This window comes from Mustela nivalis, assembly GCF_964662115.1.
Source record: "Mustela nivalis genome assembly, chromosome: X".
Lineage (NCBI taxonomy): Eukaryota > Metazoa > Chordata > Mammalia > Carnivora > Mustelidae > Mustela > Mustela nivalis.
The window spans coordinates 600,449-619,995 of record NC_139040.1 but is presented as its reverse complement, the minus strand read 5'-3'; the positions used below and the strand labels follow the sequence as shown (position 1 = coordinate 619,995).

At 40.4% G+C, this 19,547-nt stretch overlaps 1 protein-coding gene across 1 annotated transcript in view; it reads left to right on the top strand.

Moving 5' to 3' along the window:
- The window catches only part of BRCC3 (BRCA1/BRCA2-containing complex subunit 3), a 55,836-nt gene that overhangs the window by 829 nt on the left and 35,460 nt on the right, over positions 1–19,547 (top strand). The window contains exons 2-7 of the mRNA XM_082716691.1: positions 13–29; positions 741–795; positions 6,812–6,925; positions 10,188–10,281; positions 17,480–17,568; positions 19,294–19,349. Of these exons, the coding sequence (XP_082572817.1) occupies positions 13–29; positions 741–795; positions 6,812–6,925; positions 10,188–10,281; positions 17,480–17,568; positions 19,294–19,349 (425 nt within the window). The remainder of the gene's footprint in view (positions 1–12; positions 30–740; positions 796–6,811; positions 6,926–10,187; positions 10,282–17,479; positions 17,569–19,293; positions 19,350–19,547) is intronic.

Here is a 19,547-nt window from a genome sequence, read left to right as displayed (position 1 = left end):
TTCCCACTCTAGTTGAATGATGACACAAGGTAAGAATATATTTCTTTACTCATATCTTTTAATCTATATCTTACTGTTAACTCAAAATGATGACAAGCTTGGCAGTATCGTGTACAACTTCTGTTTTAACTTACCATTATGAGTCCGGAGCTCCCTCACTGACACACTATGAATTCCACCCCAACTCTGAAGGTTGGTTTCCACCTTACTTCCTACTTGGAGAATTTTCAGTTTGATATATGTATGATCTTCTGGAAAAAAATATGGGTAGTGATACCAAGATCATGAGTGAACCTATGAAAGCTCATACACATAGAATTTTGTATGACTTGTATACTGCTGTTACATTCCATTTTGTGGCTTTATGTTCTGTCTCCCCTGAAATGACAATGAAATACAGGTAATTTTCTTTACATCTAAACTGTCAGTGGCTTGCTTCTTCCCTCTGGTGGGCTCTAGAATGATCTCATACGGCCAGAAACTTGACTGCTTCAGGAGGCAAAAGCTTTAGGTGATGTTTATTTAAATTTCAAAGCATAGCAGAGTGTGTATTTCACAAGCCTACCTCTTTAATACCGGATATTCTAGGAATTTCACGTTGCCACTGAACACATTATGTACTTAGGCACTCTTCCTTTGTTTCTGCTAAGGATTCACTGCGAATCTTGTTACTTTGCTTTAATATCTTTTTATATTCCAAAATTCAGTTCCCTTTTTTCCCCCTAATTTATCCCCAAAAGGAGTGACTCCAAATTTACGTATACTGGAACTGAAATACGCACAGTTGCTGAAAAGGTATGTATGCTAGAATTTTGCATGATAGAAACTTGCAGTTGGGGAGGGATTTCTTTCCTAATCTGATGATCTCAGCCCAGGATTAATCCGATCTGCGCAGGCCCGCACTTATGGTTGGGTAGGATGTTCTCTCCAGTAAAACCAGATGAAGAGTGTACTCACTGGGACTGGAACCTAATTTTTCTGTTTGCAGCAAATTCAGATGAGGAATCACTCCTTGCCGTTCTCTGCCTGATCTCTGGCCCTTCTCCCTGCTTCCTTGAACTTTTGCTGGTTTTGCTTCCTTGAGATCTGTGAATTCCTTCACATCACTGTTACCTCTTTATCTCAAGTCGCAATTCCTGTTTTGGCAACCTTTTGCTATAAGCAAACTATGCATAACTCATACTTCTTAGTTTATCTTGACTTTTGTCCTGTCTACAATCCTGCCTCACCTTCATGGTCTAGTAGAATGCTTTTCAACATTCACTTTTTGGTTCGTCGTGTTTCCAATGTGTTGCAGGCCACTGCTTTTGTAAAATACAGTAAAAATAAATTATGGCCTCTTCTCTGCTAGGCAGATGATGGGCGTGATAAAAACTATCAGGCCAAACAACTCCATCTAGTTTTTACCCCTATATCCAAACTTCTCCATGTTAACCACTTTGCCTCCTTTCTTCCCATATCAAGGAAAGAAGTTTACTTCCTATCCAGAGCTACAGGCTCTTCAAAAAACTTGTTCATCAAATATCCTCTCTTCTGAGTCTTCAACCTTTTGACATTTTTTCCCCCTTAGGATACAGATGTGCTTAAATTACTCTCATTTTACAAAGGAAAGAAAAATAACTTTTCAATCCCTGTAGTTACTAGAATCCTTTGAATAGTCAGACCTCTTAAAAGAATAGGCTACAATCATTATAATTTCTTTACCTTCAGTAGTCACGCATACCAAGTTCTGGTTTCCAGTTCCGTCTCTCCAGCCACCTCCCCATAGCTGTATCAGTGGATTATTTCTTGGTGCTAATCTTAAATCTTTCTCCTTGGAACGCTGAACTGTTGGGGGTTTTCTGTTTGTTTTGTTGTATCTCCCTATTCCTCTTCTCTCCCTCCCGTCCATTATGGTCTCTTCTTCATCCTCCGCATTAAATATTGGTATTCTCCAAGTTTTTGGCTTGGCCTCCTTGCCTTCCCAGAATGTCTTCTGGGCAACATTACCTTCCCTATGGCTTTAGCTACAACATTGAAGTTCAATCTCGCTTCAAATCTTTCCTCTGATACTCACTGTGGGACTTTGGGCATGTTACTTAACATCTGTGAGCTTTGATTTCTTTGTTTGTAAAACAGGGATAATGACAGTGACTAACCTCATAGAATTGTTGGGAGAGTTGAATTTGGGTAATATACGAAAACACTCATTTGTGAACTAGACACAGTAATAGAACCAACCTGTCCACTGGTGAGTTATTTTTATTTAGATAGTTATTTTTAATTTCAAGTTTTAATTGAAATTCCAGTTAACATGTAGTGTAATATTGGTTTTATGAGTCAAATTTAGTGATTCATCACTTACATACAACACCCAGTGCTTATCACAAGTGCCCTCCTAAATGCCCAGTACCCTTAATGCCCGGCCCACCTCCCTCTATCAACCCCTAGTTTGTTCGCTATAGTTAAGAGTCTGTTTTATGGTTTGCCCCTCTTTGTTTTTTCCCCTATGTTCGTGTTTTGTTTCTTAAATTCCACATATGAATGGAATCGTATGGTATTTGTCTTTCTCTGATAGACTTATTTCACTTAGCACAATCCACTCTAGCTCTGTCCACACAGTTGCAGATGGCAAGATTTCATCCTTTTTATGGCTGACTAATATTCCTACACACACACACACACACACACACACACACACACCCCACACACACCATATACCTCCTTTTCCTTAGCAATTCATTAGTCTATGGACATGTGGGCTCTTTCCATAATTTGGCCGTTGTTGTAAATATTTACCAAGTTAATAAATGGAAAGCACTTTAACAGGTGCCTGACACATGGCAGGTAGCCAATAAGTATTTTGTTAATATCTAGTAGATAATAGTAATATCAATTATCCCAAGCTCTAGAACTTCATACTCTACTGCCTCTTTCAAGTTTAGCTGGACAGAGGCATCTTAAACTAACATGTTCAAAACTGAACCTTCCCTCTTGCTTGAACCCACTCCAACATTCCTCCACCACAGTAGTTCCCAAGCCTGGGAGTGCCTTGGAATTACCCAGTAAGCTTACGAAATCCTGATGCCAACTCCGTTGGTCTGGGGTGAGACCTCGGCGGCAGGAGTTTGAGAACTTCCCCAGGCGATTCTAACACGCAGCCGTGTTTGGGCACCGCTCAAAGCCATTCACAACTGTAGTTTGCTTCCGTTTTATTTCCAGCACCTCATCCCAACTGCGGCCACCTTATTGGAGGTCCTTGTCACTTTTGTTCTTGAACACTTGCTATCCTCTCCCCAGTCTTCTTGCCTCCAGTCTCTTGCCTCTAGTCCTCTCTTCTGGTTGCTTAGGGTATGATCTTTTGAGAACATAAGTGTGACATAAGTGTGCTTAAAATCGGTGCATTTCCCATTACCTTTAGGATGAAGCTCCATTAGTTAAGCATTCAGGGCCTTCTTGATATCATTTCTGTTTATTTCCAACTTCTAACCATGGTAAATTACAGCATTTTCCAGGTTATGTTGTACTGTTCCATTCGTTGTATCTGTTGGGTTTTATGCTTGGACTGCTTCCCTCTCCTCTGCTTGGTTAACTCCTTATCCCTTGCAGCTGCCACCTGTCTCCTTTAAGGAATCTGCCCTGACCCGTAGGCTAGGTTAGAAAGGGTTCTCTGTGCTCCGACTGCTCCTTGAGTGCGTGTGTGCTGTCCTCGAGCTGTTCACCTATCTCTCTTCCTGGACATGACTACTGTATCCTGTTCATCTTTCTGTACTTAGGCCCTCATGCAGTGCCTTACGTACAAGTATATAGTCAATAAACATATGTTGTACGAATGAACATACATTCCCTAAAATAGGAAATTAGTGTTTACCTGTGAGCCATGGAGAGGCATGCCAGGGGCCTCAAGTTCCTATAAAGGGGTGATGGTAAATACATACTTTGTTGCAGTTACTTAGCTACAATACATAAATGAACCAACGTGGCCAGATTTTGCCCAAGGGAGGCTGGGCAGGCCAAACTTTGCTAGCCCTTGTTCTGTACCAAGACAGAGGAGCAAAAGCAACTGGGTTTTAGTACTTGAGTTCCAAGAGTGAAAAGGCGTGGGGCCAGTCTAGCTAAACTGGAATATTTTATGTGACTAGGACTGTAACAGAGTTAGGGTTAGGGTCATTCCTAACCGTAACCTTAACCCTAACCCTAAGCCTCAAGCCTGTCAACTACCTGTGGCTTTCAGGGACATCTGTGAGTCCTTTGTGGCCTTTATTTATACTTGTCTTATTTTGTTTTTTATCTGTGTCTGGGCTGGTCTTGCCATCCTATCCTGAACTTCTTTTCCTCCTTCCTCTAGGCACTGAAATCTTATCTTACAACAGAGAGAGAAAAAAGTCACCCTGGGCATCAACTCCTACTAAAATACATTGCCAGTCTTAATGATGTAATTTTATTTTTCAGGAGTCCATGCCCTCATCTGGAATTCTGTATTGATTTGTACTGGTCAAATAGATACTAAACTTCATGAATTCAGTGATCTTATCTTTTTAGTAGATGTTATCATGGCTTATCTTTGCCATCCTTTTATTTTTGGTCTTTTTGTATACTGATATTTAAAGTGTGTTTTTCTTATTAGCAGCATTTAGTTTTTAAAAAATCTAGTCTGATCACACTCCAATTATATTTAATGTAATTGTTGATATATGTGGGTTATGGCTTTATCTTTTTGCTTTGTATTAGACCGGCTTGTTTGTTTTTTCTCTTTTTCTTGGCTTTTGAGTCAGTCAGATATGCTTTATTATTATTATTATTATTATTATTATTTATTATTATTATTATCTCACTGGGAGCCTCCCGGTTGCAACAATTTTTTTCACTTTCCTTCAATATGCATTCCTGATTTGTTCATTTTCCTGATAACTATTTCCTGATAACATTTCCCTGATAATGCTAGAACCTTAGAATACTTTAATTTCATCCTTTAGATTAGTTGTCACATACTTTAATTCTACAGATATGTTAAGCCCCCTGTGGCATTGTTACTACTGTTCCGTGTGGTTAGTATTCATTTATATTTACTCACATATTTTACCTTTTATAGTGTTTTTCATTTCTTCCTCTGTATCTGGGGTTTTCCTTCTGCCTGAAGAGGTCTCTTTAGTACTTCTGTGCTGATACTGAAATCTCTCAGTTTTTGCTTCTGAAAATGTCTTTATTTTGCCTTCATTCTTTGAATATAGAATTCTTGGTTGGTGGATCTTGTCTTCATGCACTTAATATGTCACTACATTCTCTCTAGGCTTTCATAGTTTCTGTTGAAAACTCAGCTTTTTGTCCTGTTGTTCCTTGTTTCTATCTCTGCTTTTGATTTTCTTTATTGTGTACTCTGTGCCTGCCAGACACTGTACCGTTGATGGGGATAAAAATATAACTAAAACATGATCCTTGCCTGACCTTTCAAAGCTTATGTTCTGTAGAGGAGAAGATTATGTCTACATGCTATAAACTATAGTGAGACGTGTGTATTATAAAAACAGTTGTACGGGAGGGGAGAGTGAGCAGGGAATTTGAAGCTGTGAGAGACTTCACTTGGTGGAAAAAGGCAAAAAGCTGACCACATGTGCCTAACCCTAACCCTAACCCTAATGGTGCCTTCATGAGTCTCCTCTGTGATTTCACATCTGCCAATGCCACACCTATGTTTTCCCGTGAAACTTGTAAACCATACTTCTAACCCTAACCCTACCCCTAACCCTAACCATCTCATACTTCTGATTTTCACTCCTCTGTCTTCCTTTTTGGCTCTTCTTGGTCTGCCTCATCTGAAACATGGGAACTCCCATTAAGTTGGGCCTGGACCCCTGCTCCCTCTCCCTGCTCTATTCCTTGACTCTTATTTACATCTTCTTATCCTAGATCAGCTCATTTCCTTCCCTCCTGATCCTTTTCAAACTTAGATCTGCCTCCTGTGTTCCACTGAGATTCAACCTTGAAATTTTAGAGGTTATCCTTATCAACTTCCTGTCCTCTATCACCCAGGGCCATTAGTTACCAAATCTTGTGGATTCTGCCTTCGTCATGAATCTCAAATCTGTTTCTTCTGTCTCTTCCATCCAAATCTCAGATCTTCACATCCAGGCTTTCTGAAGCAGTACCCTTCCTTCCTGTGCGTCCTGCCGATCATGGTGTCGAGGCCCCATACATTTTTGTCCTGATCTTTCTTGGTCTTACTGTCTGCCATTCCATCTCAAGTTCTGTACTTAAAGCAGTTGGCCAACATGTCTCCCAGACATCTTACTTATATCAGTTTGGCACCTACAGAAATTCTTTGTGTTTGTACACACGCACACACACTCAGAGCAGTCAGGAAATAGTACACTTGTTGGCCCGTGACGAGTTTTTTCTAATCAAAGTGACTCCTTTCCTGTAAGCTCTTGTAGCATTGATTTACTACATGATTTCATTATCCTTTCATGTATGATACTTGCTGCTTAAGCAGACTGATAGCATTTTGAATACTTGGACGTCAGCCTCTGATCGTCAGCCGTGGATTGTCAGACTCTGACTCTTGGTCTTTTCTGTGAGAGTATCCTGCACGTAGTTGTTAATCAAATGGTTATTAGTTATCATTCAGAACACTGTTCCTTCATCCAAATGTTAGCCTTTATGTTTTTATTTTGAAATGCATATATTGAGGTTGGATGTCTTCTATTTGACATATTCTATTATTCATGAGAAAATCATCCGTTTTCTAAATGCAGTTTTTAACCTGATAATATAATACAATACACGTGTTATTGGAGAAAGACAGAATTAAATATTTCTGTGGCTTTCCCTCTAGGTTGACACCGTCAGAATTGTCCACATTCACTCTGTCATCATCTTGCGACGTTCGGACAAGAGGAAGGACCGAGTGGAAATTTCTCCAGAGCAGCTGTCTGCAGCCTCCACAGAGGCAGAGATATCCTTACTAGTCAATATGAAGTTTGGACGTGCTCTGGAACTTCTGGGCCAGGCTCCTCTGTTTGCTGCCTTAGCCTGCTTGTGGAAATTTCGCAGGTTTCCTTTCTGGTGACTCTTTCCCAGTTTTCATATTTACCTGTCAGGTCCAGTTGTTTGATTAATCAGATTTTCTGCCCATTTTTCCTTTTGAGTGGCTTTTATTAGAAAAATTTAGAAATTTCTAACGTTCCTGCTCTTAAATGCGGGAAGATCCCAAGGTCAAACCTGTGGCAATGAACTTTATGGGGGAGTTCCCTCCTCCTTCCTTTCATTCCCTCACTGCCCCTCTCCGGCTCCCTCTGTCCCCTCCCAAGTTTTCCTAATATGATTTCATTTCTAGGCCTTAGATGATCTTGGTCTCCATACTTTGGAGAGATTTCCTTTTGAGGCTGCCTCTCAAAAAATGCATTGCTGAAAACCGAATGCAATATTCCCTGTTAAATATAACCAAAAAAGTATCAAATGCGACATTTGCATAACTAACCCTATGATCGGGACTCCATACCTCAGCTATAGCAAGTTAAAGTTGCATCAGTGGCTTTTAGTAATTCAGTGTTTTTTATTATTAAGTTTATCTTGTCAATTAAAAGTAACTTTTAAAAATAGGCAGTTTACATGCTCAGTACAAACTTTAAAAGGTACAAAAACATGTACAAAGTAAGTGTTTCTCTCCAACCTCAATGCCTCAGTTCTCTCATGGTCTGTCCCTGGACATAACTAGGGTTATCAGGTTTTCATGTATCCCCTACTGTTGAATTCTGAGCATATGGAAATGTACACGAATATTTTCCATTAAAAAAAAAACTAATATATAACAGCTCATGACCTTGCTTAACAGTGTGTATCCAGACAGTTGTTCACATTGTACTTGGAGGTGCAGAATATAACCCTGGACGACTGCTTTGTCCTTGTGCAGGTGTTTAGGTTGGCAGGAGTCCTTTCCTGTGCTGCCGTGTAACCTTACACCTTACCCGCAGTTCACAAATGTGCACTTGGATCTGTACGGTCTGGTCCGAGAGCTGGAGCTGCTGGAGCAAAGGTTGTGTGCGCTTGTAGCTGTAGCTGCTTAGCCAGCTTTTTCTCTGGCGGTATTCAGGGGTGCCTGGTGCCCTGCGCCTTCGTAAACACTGTGGGTTATCACAAGTTTCTGTTTTTGTGCTCCCAGGCCAGGGTATGTTAAAGGTATCGATTTTTGCCAATCTGAGTGGCAAAAAACTTTATCTTATTTCTTGTCATTTTAGTTAGTATTTTTCTGATTATGACTAAATGCAATCAGCTTTTAATTTTTAAGAATCATTTATTTTTTTCAGAATTATCATTTCTTTGCCCATCTTTCTGTTGCTTTGGAAATCTTTTCCTTAATAATTTGTAGGCACTCTATGTTAAGTGTTAAGGAAATTAGCCCTTTGTGATAAGGATAATGATTCTACTCAGATTATTCGTGGTGTGTATGTATTTCTCCAATCAAATTAGTTTCACATTTTTTATATAATCACATGTATCAGTGTCTTATAGCGTGTACCTTTTGCATCTTTTACTCAAACTCTATTTTGACAGAATTATAGATTCCTGGGAAGTTACAAAAATAGTATAGCAGGGTTCTTGTACCCTTGACCCAGTTTCTCCCAATTGCTACATCTTAAATAATTGACAGTACAATATGGAAACCAGAAAACTGACATTGATACAGTGCGTGTCATTCCATTGCCATTTTGTCACATGTGTTAATATATGTAACCAACACAGTAGTCAGGATGGCAGAATTGTTCCATCACCATGAAGATCTATGTAGATCTGTGTAGATCTACGAAGATGGCCCCTGTAGAAATCACACCCACTCCCTCAACCCCTGCTCCAGCCCCTGGCAGCCTCTAATCTGTTCTCCATCTCCCAGAAAATAATTGTATTATTGTTATTATTGTGATTACATATTACAACTTCAAAATGAAACTAGTCCAGTCCTATAATGGGGGATGGCTGGAAACACTGTTGCGTGTTACTGCACTTGGAAGTTACAATGACTATTTCGTAAGCATTTCAGAAAGGTCTTGTGCGGGTCACTGCTGCTCAAAGTGGAATTTCCCCAGCCTGCAAGCTGAAGGAATGGGTTTAGAGAGGTTAAGTAACCTCTTGGCATTCAAAAAAGTTATTTAAAAGCTTATCTAAATCTTTGGAATTTAGGATTTGCTATATAGAAAGGATTATTGCAGGTTTTTTTTTTCAATCATTGCGTTTTAATGTAAGTAATTTGCAGGGAAACAAACCAGCGTCTCACAAGGGCAGCAGAAGGGGCAGCTTCTTATCTCAACTCAGAGCCTCAGGTAGAGTTATGGGAACTTTTTGTTTCCGGATCAAAAGAAGAAAATACTCTTTGGTGGTGTACTTCTAGACACATGGGGAGACCAAGGTGGGTCCCTGGTCATTTGGTGTCTGAAACCATCCCAGTGGCCATCGTTGACACTGGCGGGCTGCCAGAGAGAAATCAAATGAATTTTTTAAATCTTGTGTATTTCTTTTTCAAAACTGTGACTAGGATGGAGCTAGACAGAGGATAGAAGATATTAACTCAAGTTAACAATGTAAGTGAGTTCCAAAGATTTAGATAAGCTTCTTTTCCCGATAGCGCAGTGATGAGCATTTACCTGATCAAATGTTGGCTAATTGGATTAAGAGGATATAACTATATACCTTAATGGAAGCCAGATGGATTCTATTTTTTTTATTTTAACTGATTAATTAATTTTTAAAGTAATGTCTACACTCAACCTGAGGCTCAAACACCCAACCCTGAGATCAAGAGCTGCATGCTGTGGCGCCTGGGGGGCTCAGTGAAGCGGCTGCCATTGGCTCAGGTCATGATCCCACGGTCCTGGAATCAAGCAGGGAGCCTGCTTCTCCCTGTCCCTTTGCCTGTCCCTCTGTCTACTTGTGATCTCCGTCTCTCTGTCCAATAAATAAAATCTAAAAAAAAAAAAAAAAAAAAAGAGTTGCATGCTCTACCAACTGAGGCAGCCAGGTGCCCTAAGTTGATCCTAGTTATAAAAAGAAACACCTTTGGCTTTAAATGGGAGGTCTGGGAAAGTCTGGGTATTGACCTTATTTCATTCTTTGGTTGAGTTAAGTTGTAATAGGTTTATTTAAAACCTCAGGATGCTTTCTGAGCCCTCATTAGCATCACAGATTTTTCCCCCCGCAAGTTGGAAATCCCTTGACAGACACACAGGTTGGCTGAACTAACGGGTCGTCCCATGAGAGTTGTGGGCTGGTACCATTCCCACCCTCACATCACTGTTTGGCCTTCACATGTTGGTAAGTATTATAGCCTTGTATTGTTTGTTATTTTTATTTATTTATTTTTAAAGATTTCATTATTTTATTTGAGAAAGAACAAGCGGTGGGGAGGGGCCAAGAGAGAGGGAGAAGCAGCGAGAGGAGGAAGCAGACTCCCAGCTGAGCGCGGAGGCTCCTGGGGGGCTCGATCCCAGGCCTCTGAGATCCTGACCTGAGCTGAAGACAGACACTCAACCGACTGAGCCACCCAGGTGCCCCATGTTTGTTGTTCTTAGAAATCAGTATCGTCTTTCTCTGTTACATGAATGATGGTTATTTAAAATCATACTTTAATTATCCTTAAACAGGTGCCCTTGTTTTTATTTTGCTATGTTTTAAAAGTAATGATTTATTTCATACTATTTTTAATAGAGGTATAATTTCTGCTTCCCATTTTCAATGTCTTCCAGACACCATTACTAACTAGAGCCTGACAGTTGGCTGACATAAAAAAACATTAAATTGTCACTGAACCTTGGTGACTGCTGAATACCACCATCTAGTACACTCCCATTCGGAAGACTCGAAGGGGTGAGGGGTGAGATTTACAAAACTGAGGTTTCACACATATTCCTTCCGAGCTGTTGAGGCTCTAACCTAACCTCCTCACCCCACTAATCCGTACAGCGTAACAAAATGGTTTTCTCTCTTTATATCTTTACCACTTTTCTGAGTGCTGGTCATTTTGTTGTTTCTGCCTGACTCGTGAGAGAAGTAGAGGAACTTCGCTTAGGGAGAGTGAGCTAACATTGTTCGGCATATAACCGTTTGCTAATGGTTCGTGAATGTTTTCTCCTCCAGTCCTCAAAGCAGCCGTGAGTTAGAGATACTCCCCGCAGTGTACTGATGGGTAACCTGAGGCTTACATGGGTTAAGTTCACTTTTCACTGTGGTGTTCTTTTTCCAGTCTAGGGGCTTGAGATAATTGTAAATTCTGCATTCACCTGCACCACGGCGCCAGTGCCAGAAAGGCAGTAGCAGCGCAGTGTCGGACTAGAATGGCAGATGAGTGGTCCTCTGGGTTGAGCTTGGTGGGTGGGGAGGGAGGCCGGCCTCCCAGAGTCACATGGGAGAGCTGCTGCGAGATGCGCCTGTCTTAAATGCATCTTTCCCACCTGGGCCTGCTATAGTAGTCTCTGGGGTAGGTCCTAGGTGGGTATGTTCTTTTCATAATATACTCCTCAAAGAATTCTGGTGTGTAGTCCCAGTTAAATACTGGTACAGAGTAAGGGAGCGAATAGACTTGCTCGATTTCTTGCTGACAGAAATTTACCTGACCTGTGGCTAACATTAAGAGTGACATGCCGGAGCACCTGGGTGGTTCAGTGGGGTAAGGCCGCTGCCTTCGGCTCGGGTCATGATCTCAGGGTCCTGGGATCGAGTCCCGCGTCGGGCTCTCTGCTCAGCAGGGAGCCTGCTTCCTCCTCTCTCTCTCTCTGCCTGCCTCTCTGCCTACTTGTGATCTCTCTCTGTCAAATAAATAAATAAAATCTTTAAATAAAATCTTTAAAAAAAAAAGAGTGACATGCCTAGGATATCTTGTGTCAACAAAAAATATATCATCAAGAGAGTTTTTTCAATTGGAAAACAAAAAAGATTGAAGTGGAGCTTGCAGTAACAATAGAGGTGTTCTTAAACCTATGTTTCAAGCTTAAAGTTGATAAATAATACACAGAATTCCTGAATCTCTTGCCCCAGATTCACCGCATTTTCTTCTGTTCTATGTTTGTGTGTGTGAGTATGTTTTATCTGAAGTATTCGAAAATAAGTCACAGCCAGTATTCACCTTAACTCCTGAATAATGTTTGGTATGGATTTCCTAAATGCAAGGATATTCTCTTACATAATTACAGTATATTTATGAAAATTGAGAAATTAATATTAAAATATTATTATTTAAGTTACTGACCTTATTTAAATTCTTCAGTTCACTAATGTCCTAATAAGTGTTGTTTTTATAGCTGTGAATATATTCCTGTAAAACCTTAATATCACTGAATAAATTCAGTGTTTGGTTTTATCTAACTTTTACTAAAAAATAATAGCAATTTTTTCCTGCCACCATTAACACTAAAAGCAGATTTGCCTCAAATTTCTCCCATAGTAGTAGCATAGCCAGAGAGAAGTAAGTACCAAGCACCAATGAAAGGAAGGTTGGAGTGTATTTATTCCTGAACAATATCGTCGCTATGGTAATGAGTACAATGGAGAATTTTCTTGCAAAAAAGAAACTCTTAAGAACTTGGGGGGAAAAAGCTTTATCAGTCTCTGGATGTTTTCTTCAGCTGTAAATAATGCGATGATTAAGAAGCCAAAGGAAAATAATTTAACACAAAATAAATTTGGAGACTAGAGCATTGAGATCTTACATTGAAAAAAATAGTAACACCTAACTGGGTAAGGAAAGGGAATAAAGAACAAAATGGAAAGCTCAGAGTTTTACAGCATGGGGGCTGGGAATGGCAGCTTTACATTCTGTCAGGGAACAGGTGTGCTAGAATGTCTTTTCGGTCCCTTACAGGTTGGGAAGATCTTTTAACTCTCTGTGCCACGGTTTCCTCACTGACAGAAAATCAGAATATGTGAAATCCTGTATAAGACGTTCTGTCCCATGCTTATTAGCACAGTAGCAAAGCATTTATCTGTACAACTCGATGTGGAGAGAGCATGACTGGATATCTAAAGTTGAAGGGCATGGGGCACCTGGGCGGCTCAGTGCGTTAAGCCACTGCCCTCGGCTCGGATCATTATCCCAGGGTCCTGGGATCAAGCCCCGCATCGGGCTCCTTGCTCGGCAGGGAGCCTGCTTCTCTCTCTGCCTCTGCCTGCCGCTCTGCCTGCTTGTGCTTGCTTGCTCTCTAACAAATAAAATTTTTTTTTTTTAAGATTTTGTTTATTTATTTGACAGAGAGAGATCACAAGTAGGCAGAGAGGCAGGCAGAGAGAGAGAGGAGGAAGCAGGCTCCCCGCTGAGCAGAGAGCCTGATGGGGGACTCGATCCCAGGACCCTGAGATCATGACCCGAGCCGAAGGCAGCGGCTTAACCCACTGAGCCACCCAGGCGCCCCTCTAACAAATAAAATCTTAAAAAAAAAAAAAAAGTTGAAGGGCAGACAACACTGGAAGATCTCCAAACTGTAGATAAAACTAAAGAAAAAATCCTCTCCCAACTGAACTGCTCTTCACAATGGCTAGATTGGTTAGCAAGTAGCTACACGATTCCTCACATTGGACTTCCAGAGCCTGAGGAATCGTGTAGCTACAAAGATATGTAGCTCATCTCCAAATGGCTGTTGAAGAGTCGAGTCAAACTGGTGCCCTGTGTTAGCAAGTCTTGGGAAAAAACATGAGTGATGATTTAAAGTGTGTACAGGAGTTATGTTTAATAGGAATGACAAGTGGGGTGCCTGGGTGGCTCAGTGGATTAAGCTGCTGCCTTTGGCTCAGGTCAGGATCTCAGGGTCCTGGGATCGAGCCTCGCATCGGGCTCTCTGCTCGGCCGGGAGCCTGCTTCCTTCTCTCTCTCTCTGCCTGCCTCTCTGCCTGCTTGTGATCTCACTCTGTCAAATAAATAAATAATAAAATCTTTTAAAAAAATAGGAATGACAAGTGAGAAGGAGTGAAAAGTGATTAGTCAACAAATTTATAATGGATGCAACAATGTAGTCACAGTTTCTGCTGGTTTGGACCTTATGATTTTATGAGGAAGAAAAACAGTTAAAATACTAAAGGGGAAATAAAGAGTAACTGCAATAAGGAATACATAAAGAACATTTGCACCAGCAAATTAAAGCAGCAAATGTAAAATAAAAGCCTTAGGACTAAGAAATGAAACAAGAAGAAAATGTCATTAAAGAGAAGCTTTACAGAGAGGGAGACAACCATAAGAAACTTCATCTCAGGAGACAATCTGAGGTTGGTTGGGGCGGGGGAGGGACAGGGCGGCTGGGTTATGGACATTGGGAGGGCACGTGCTATGTGAGTGCTATGGAGTGTGTAAGCCTGATGATTCACAGGCCTGAGTCCCTGAGGCAAATAATACATTATGTGTTAATTAATTGAATTTAAATTTTTTTAAAGAATTAAGGACAGCTTTAAACTTAGACTTTAAATTTAGAAAAAAAAATAAAGATAAGCTTTAAACCTAAAAGAGTAACAGGCTAGGTTAGCTCTATAGAGAAAAGAAAAGTCACAGTTACATCATTAGCAGAGGGGCGAGAGAACATTCTGTAATGAAAGGCACAAACTCCAACAATGTTAAATTATGTCCCCCCCCCCATAGCAATAAGATGTGCAAAGGACAAAGTTTTATATGTAGGAAAGAAAGTGGAAACTAGTTTGGAGCAGAACTTGATAACCCACTTCCAGGATCTTACTCCTTCAAGAGTATAATGTGAGTCTTTTGGCTTTGGATTGGGTTTTGCCGTGAAGGAGCAGGGATATAAAGTACGTGAACAAAGGCAAGGATGGTGTGGGTCAAACATACCTGCTAATGCTTTGGAACTTGATTATGAAAGGATTTCTGACTTAAAGAAAAATTACAAAAACAGCATAAAGAACCACATTCAATAATTGTTAACCTTTTGCCACATTTGCTTTATCATTTTCTCTATAGACACAATTTGAGAGTAAGTTGTACACATGATGCTCCTTTATCCCTAAATACTAAATTGTATATTTCTCAAGAACAAGGTTATTTATTTCCATAACCACCGTGCAATTACCAGCATCAGGAAAGTTGACATTGATAGCATCCTTTTATGTAATCTACAGAACTTACTCATATTTGGCCAGTTCTCCCAATTCTGTCCTTTGTAGCAGTTTTTCCTTTCCAGTCCAGAGCCCGTTCTCAGATCATGCATGGCATCTAGTATCATGCATGTCCTTTTAGTTTCGACATGGACCAGTTCCTTAGCTTTTTTGTCATTCCCAAACCTCTGAACTCACTTCTTCTTTATTTATTTATTTTAGAGATTTTCCTTATTTATTTGACAGACATTACTTTTTCCTTAGAAAGGAATTTTCTCCATTTCTCTTTACTCACCTACTTCTCACTGGGCTCACCTTCTCCTTGTCCGTCCTCTTAGCTAATAGACATCCTGCCATTCTGGCCTCCCATGACTTGAAGAACCTTACACTCTTCATTGTGCTTCTTTCTCCAACACTGCTTTATCCCTGGATAAACTGGATTTTCCCTATCACGTATTTGTTCCTTCAAGAAATAAATTTGAGTGTCTCTGTGTGTCCAGCCCTCCAGGTGCTGGGAATAAAGCAGTGAAGGAGAAAAACAAGGCCTCTGCCTTCATGGAGCTTTACCTCACGTTTAAGAAAAGGCACAACAAAAAAATACTTGCCAATCCCAATTCTCCTGCAGGTCAAAGACGTTTCTCACTTTTCATTTGCACTCTTCACCCTGCTCTAGTCTGCCTCCCAGTCCACTGAAAGTGATCAGTGACGTCCACTGAAAATCTAGTAAACATTCGGGGCACCTGGGGGGCTCAGTCAGTGGAACATCTGACTCTTGGTTTTGGCTCAGGTCTTGATGTCAGGGTCCTGGGATTGAGCCCCGTGAAAGCTCCATGCTCAGTGTGGAGTCCGCTTGAGATCATCTCTCTCCCTCTCTCTCTACCCCTCCCTCACTCACATGTGTGCTCTCCCTCCAAAAAACAAAAACAAAAACCAGAGAGAAAAATCTAGTAAACATTTTTATGTCTCTGTCTTCTGTAGCATTTGATACTACAATGATTCTACTCCTTAAAAACACTTCTCAGTTAATGAGGAGTGCTTGGCTCTTAAGGATAGAAACTGAGCTGAGACTGAGAGTTGAAACACCTTGTCTGAAACCAGAGATGGCTCGTAATGGGTGGAGGCAGCATTTGAACTATTTGTATCAATAAGGGTTAGTAGGAATGCTGTTTATGAACATAGGAAATGGAGGAGGAAGTGTCGGTGGAGGAAAAGGTAGTTGAAGTCATGTCATAACCACACCGCTAACTTACCAAAATGTTATCTATACGTAGTTTGCAAAAGAGAAAGGAAAGGGATTTAGATGGTGTAGGTTATTTCATAAATCTCAAGAGACTTTATTGTCCTTGTAAGTGTGTAGGAAAAGGAGAAATGTGCCTGTAGCTATACTCCTCGTTTTAAGATCTGCTCAGTTCTTCCGGACTGAGGTAATTGGCACTGCAACAAACAGTGATGTATTAGGTAATCTACCACCAGCGTTGGATTGGATCAACCTCCCGTGACAGATACAGGTTGCACTTTGTTTAAGCTTCCAACCAATCACTGTAACAAATTACATTTTCCCAAACAAGCATTCTGTTCTAAAAGTTACTAGTCAGTTCACTTAGGAAGACAAGGGGGAGAAGTCCCAGTGTTTAAGAATGTATTATTGCCAGGGGCTCCTGGGTGGCTCAGGTCATGATCTCAGAGTCCTGGGATCGAGCCCCGCATCGGGCTCTCTGCTCAGCAGGGAGCCTGCTTCCTCCTCTCTCTCTGCCTGCCTCTCTGCCTACTTGTGATCTCTGTCTGTCAAATAAATAAATAAAATCTTTTTTTAAAAGGAACATATTGCCAAAGTAACTGGGCATACGTCCATACCCTTCAGCATTTTACTTGATCTTTTATATTCTTCATAAACAATGAACAATGAGGTCTGAAGACCTCAAATTTTAAAATTTAGTCTCTATTTAGTTTGGGGTACTCTTTTAACTGAGATTTTGTTTCTGCTCCCTGGAATGTTGGTTTTAATTCTGTTGCAGTCTCTATGAGAATTTACTCCATAATACTTCTACATTTCCATTCTTCATTGTCAAGTGTCATGTATGCATTTCCCTAAAAACATCCATCAAAAGGCTTATTTGAGGAAGCTTTTTGTCTACTTTCAGGGCCTTCATTTCTCTGAATCTCATGGAAGGAATTATCAAGTTTTGGGGGGCCAGCTGAGGAGTTATTAATCTAGCTTTTCTTATTTAATTGCACACTTCTCAATGTACTCTTCCCTTACCCAGTAAAATGTTTACACTTTGGAAGGTATATTGTCCTTAGGATATATCTCTGTTCTGCCTATAGAGTCTGACTCCTGGGAGGACTGTATGCTGCTATTATCTTTAAATCTTTGTGTTTGCAAGATATAGTTTATCGACAGCAGATTTTAATTTTTGTTTATTTGCAGATGTTCGCACACAAGCCATGTACCAGATGATGGATCAAGGCTTTGTAGGACTTATTTTTTCCTGTTTCATAGAAGATAAAAACACAAAGGTATTTGTGTGTGTGTGTGTGTGTGCGTGTGTGTGTGTGTGTGCATGTGTGTGTAAGCACACACACACAGAATAGAGAAAAATCTTTTTGCAATTTTAATAGGGTGGCCAGGGAAGGTTTCAATGAGAAGGGTCATTGAGTCAGGACCTGAAGAAAGTGAGGGAGCAAGTCTTGTGGATTTCTTGGGGCAAGAGCGTTCCAGGCAGACGAAATAGCCAGTGCAAAGACCCTAAGGTGAGTGTGGCATGTTCAGGGGATATCAAGGAAGTCAGTGTGGCTACAACAGAATGAGGAATACCATGACCATATGTCCCAGTTTGCCTCTAGCAGTCCCAGTTTTATCCCATTATCCCAGTCTCCTTTTGATTAGGGTTAGGGTTACTTCTTGAAAGTATCCTGGTTTGGACAATAACTCATTTGGTCGTTCTACAATGAGGTCTGAAAGATAACCAGGGTCCAGATCTCATGAGGCCTTTGATTTGACTGACTTGGGAAGCCACTGGAGGGTGAATTTACGTTTTCAGGGGATCTCTCTGGCTACTGTGTTGATAGTAAACTGGACAGGGGATGGGGGTGGGTACACAGGGAAGGAGGGAGTATGGAATCCATGGCATCTGTGAAAACAGTTAGGGAGATACTGGAGTAATCTAGGCAAGAGTTGATGGAGATTTAACCATGGTGGCCGATTCTGTATATATTTTGATGGTAATAATAATTATATAATTATAATATAATAATAACGGCCACAAGTGCTGCCATTTATCAATCTGTTGTATGGTGTTTGACATAAGCATGCTCTAACCCTGACCATGGGTCTATGAGGATGAGGATTATTTATGTATTTATTTTAGAGAGAAAGAGAACATGCATGGGGGGGGGGGTGGCAGAGGGAGAGAGAATCTCAAGCAGACTCCGTGCTGAGCAGAGAGCCTGTTGTGGGACTTAATCTTACCACCCCACGATCGTGACCCGAGCTGAAGTCAAGAGTTGGATGCTTAACTGGCTGAGCCCCCCAGGCGCCCTGAGGATTATTATCATCTGCATTTGATGGATGAGAAGCTCAGAGAAGTTGAACAGCTCAGTCAATGGCTAGTCTTAGCAATTTTCTATGTAGAGTGTTTCTGTTTGAATTCTTTGTTTATGTCAAGAGGTTTGACTATGTGTCAGTTCAAACAAAAAGAAAATTACCATTTAACATTGTAGGAATGAATTGTGCCAAAACTATCTCAAGTATGCTCTGTCCTTTAGTATCATAGTTATATGGTGAGAAGTTATGTTAATAATGAATATTGTTCATAAAGCCACTTTTTTCCAGAAACAGTAATCTTGAAGTTTCTACTTCGTCTGAAGTGATTTTGGCTTTGTCATTATAAATTTATTTATTGTCATTATAAATATTTGGATAAGTTTGTCAGCTTCCAACAAAACTGTTCAAATGCTCTGGTTCTTGGTTTCTTGGTCCTCATGTTTATAAGAAATTCTCTGCTGTCACATGAACAGATGTTTCATTTAAGGCCATTTCATGTTGACTGAGCTGAGTACATGATCCTTATGGAAATCGGAATCCCTTTTAACCTTCCACTTCTAGAAGGTCTTCGGATACCACCCATATAAGGATATGAGTATTAGGTTTGAATCTACTAAAGTAATCCTTCTCTGTGTGATCTTTCTTTCTGTCTTTCTTTCTTTCTCTTTCTCTTTCTTTTTCCTTTTTTTTTCTTTTAGACTGGCCGAGTACTCTACACTTGCTTTCAATCTATACAGGCCCAGAAGAGCTCAGAGTAAGTATGACAGAGATGTATGCATGCATGTGTGTGTTGGTGGGCTAATTTTCATCCCAGGGAATTGACTGTACAGACCCAATTAAATAAATTATACATCTAAATAATTGAATAATATGCAGCCATTAAAAATATAAGGACATTCAGTAGTAATACAGAAATATCTGCAAGAAACATCATTAAATTAAAAAAGGCAAG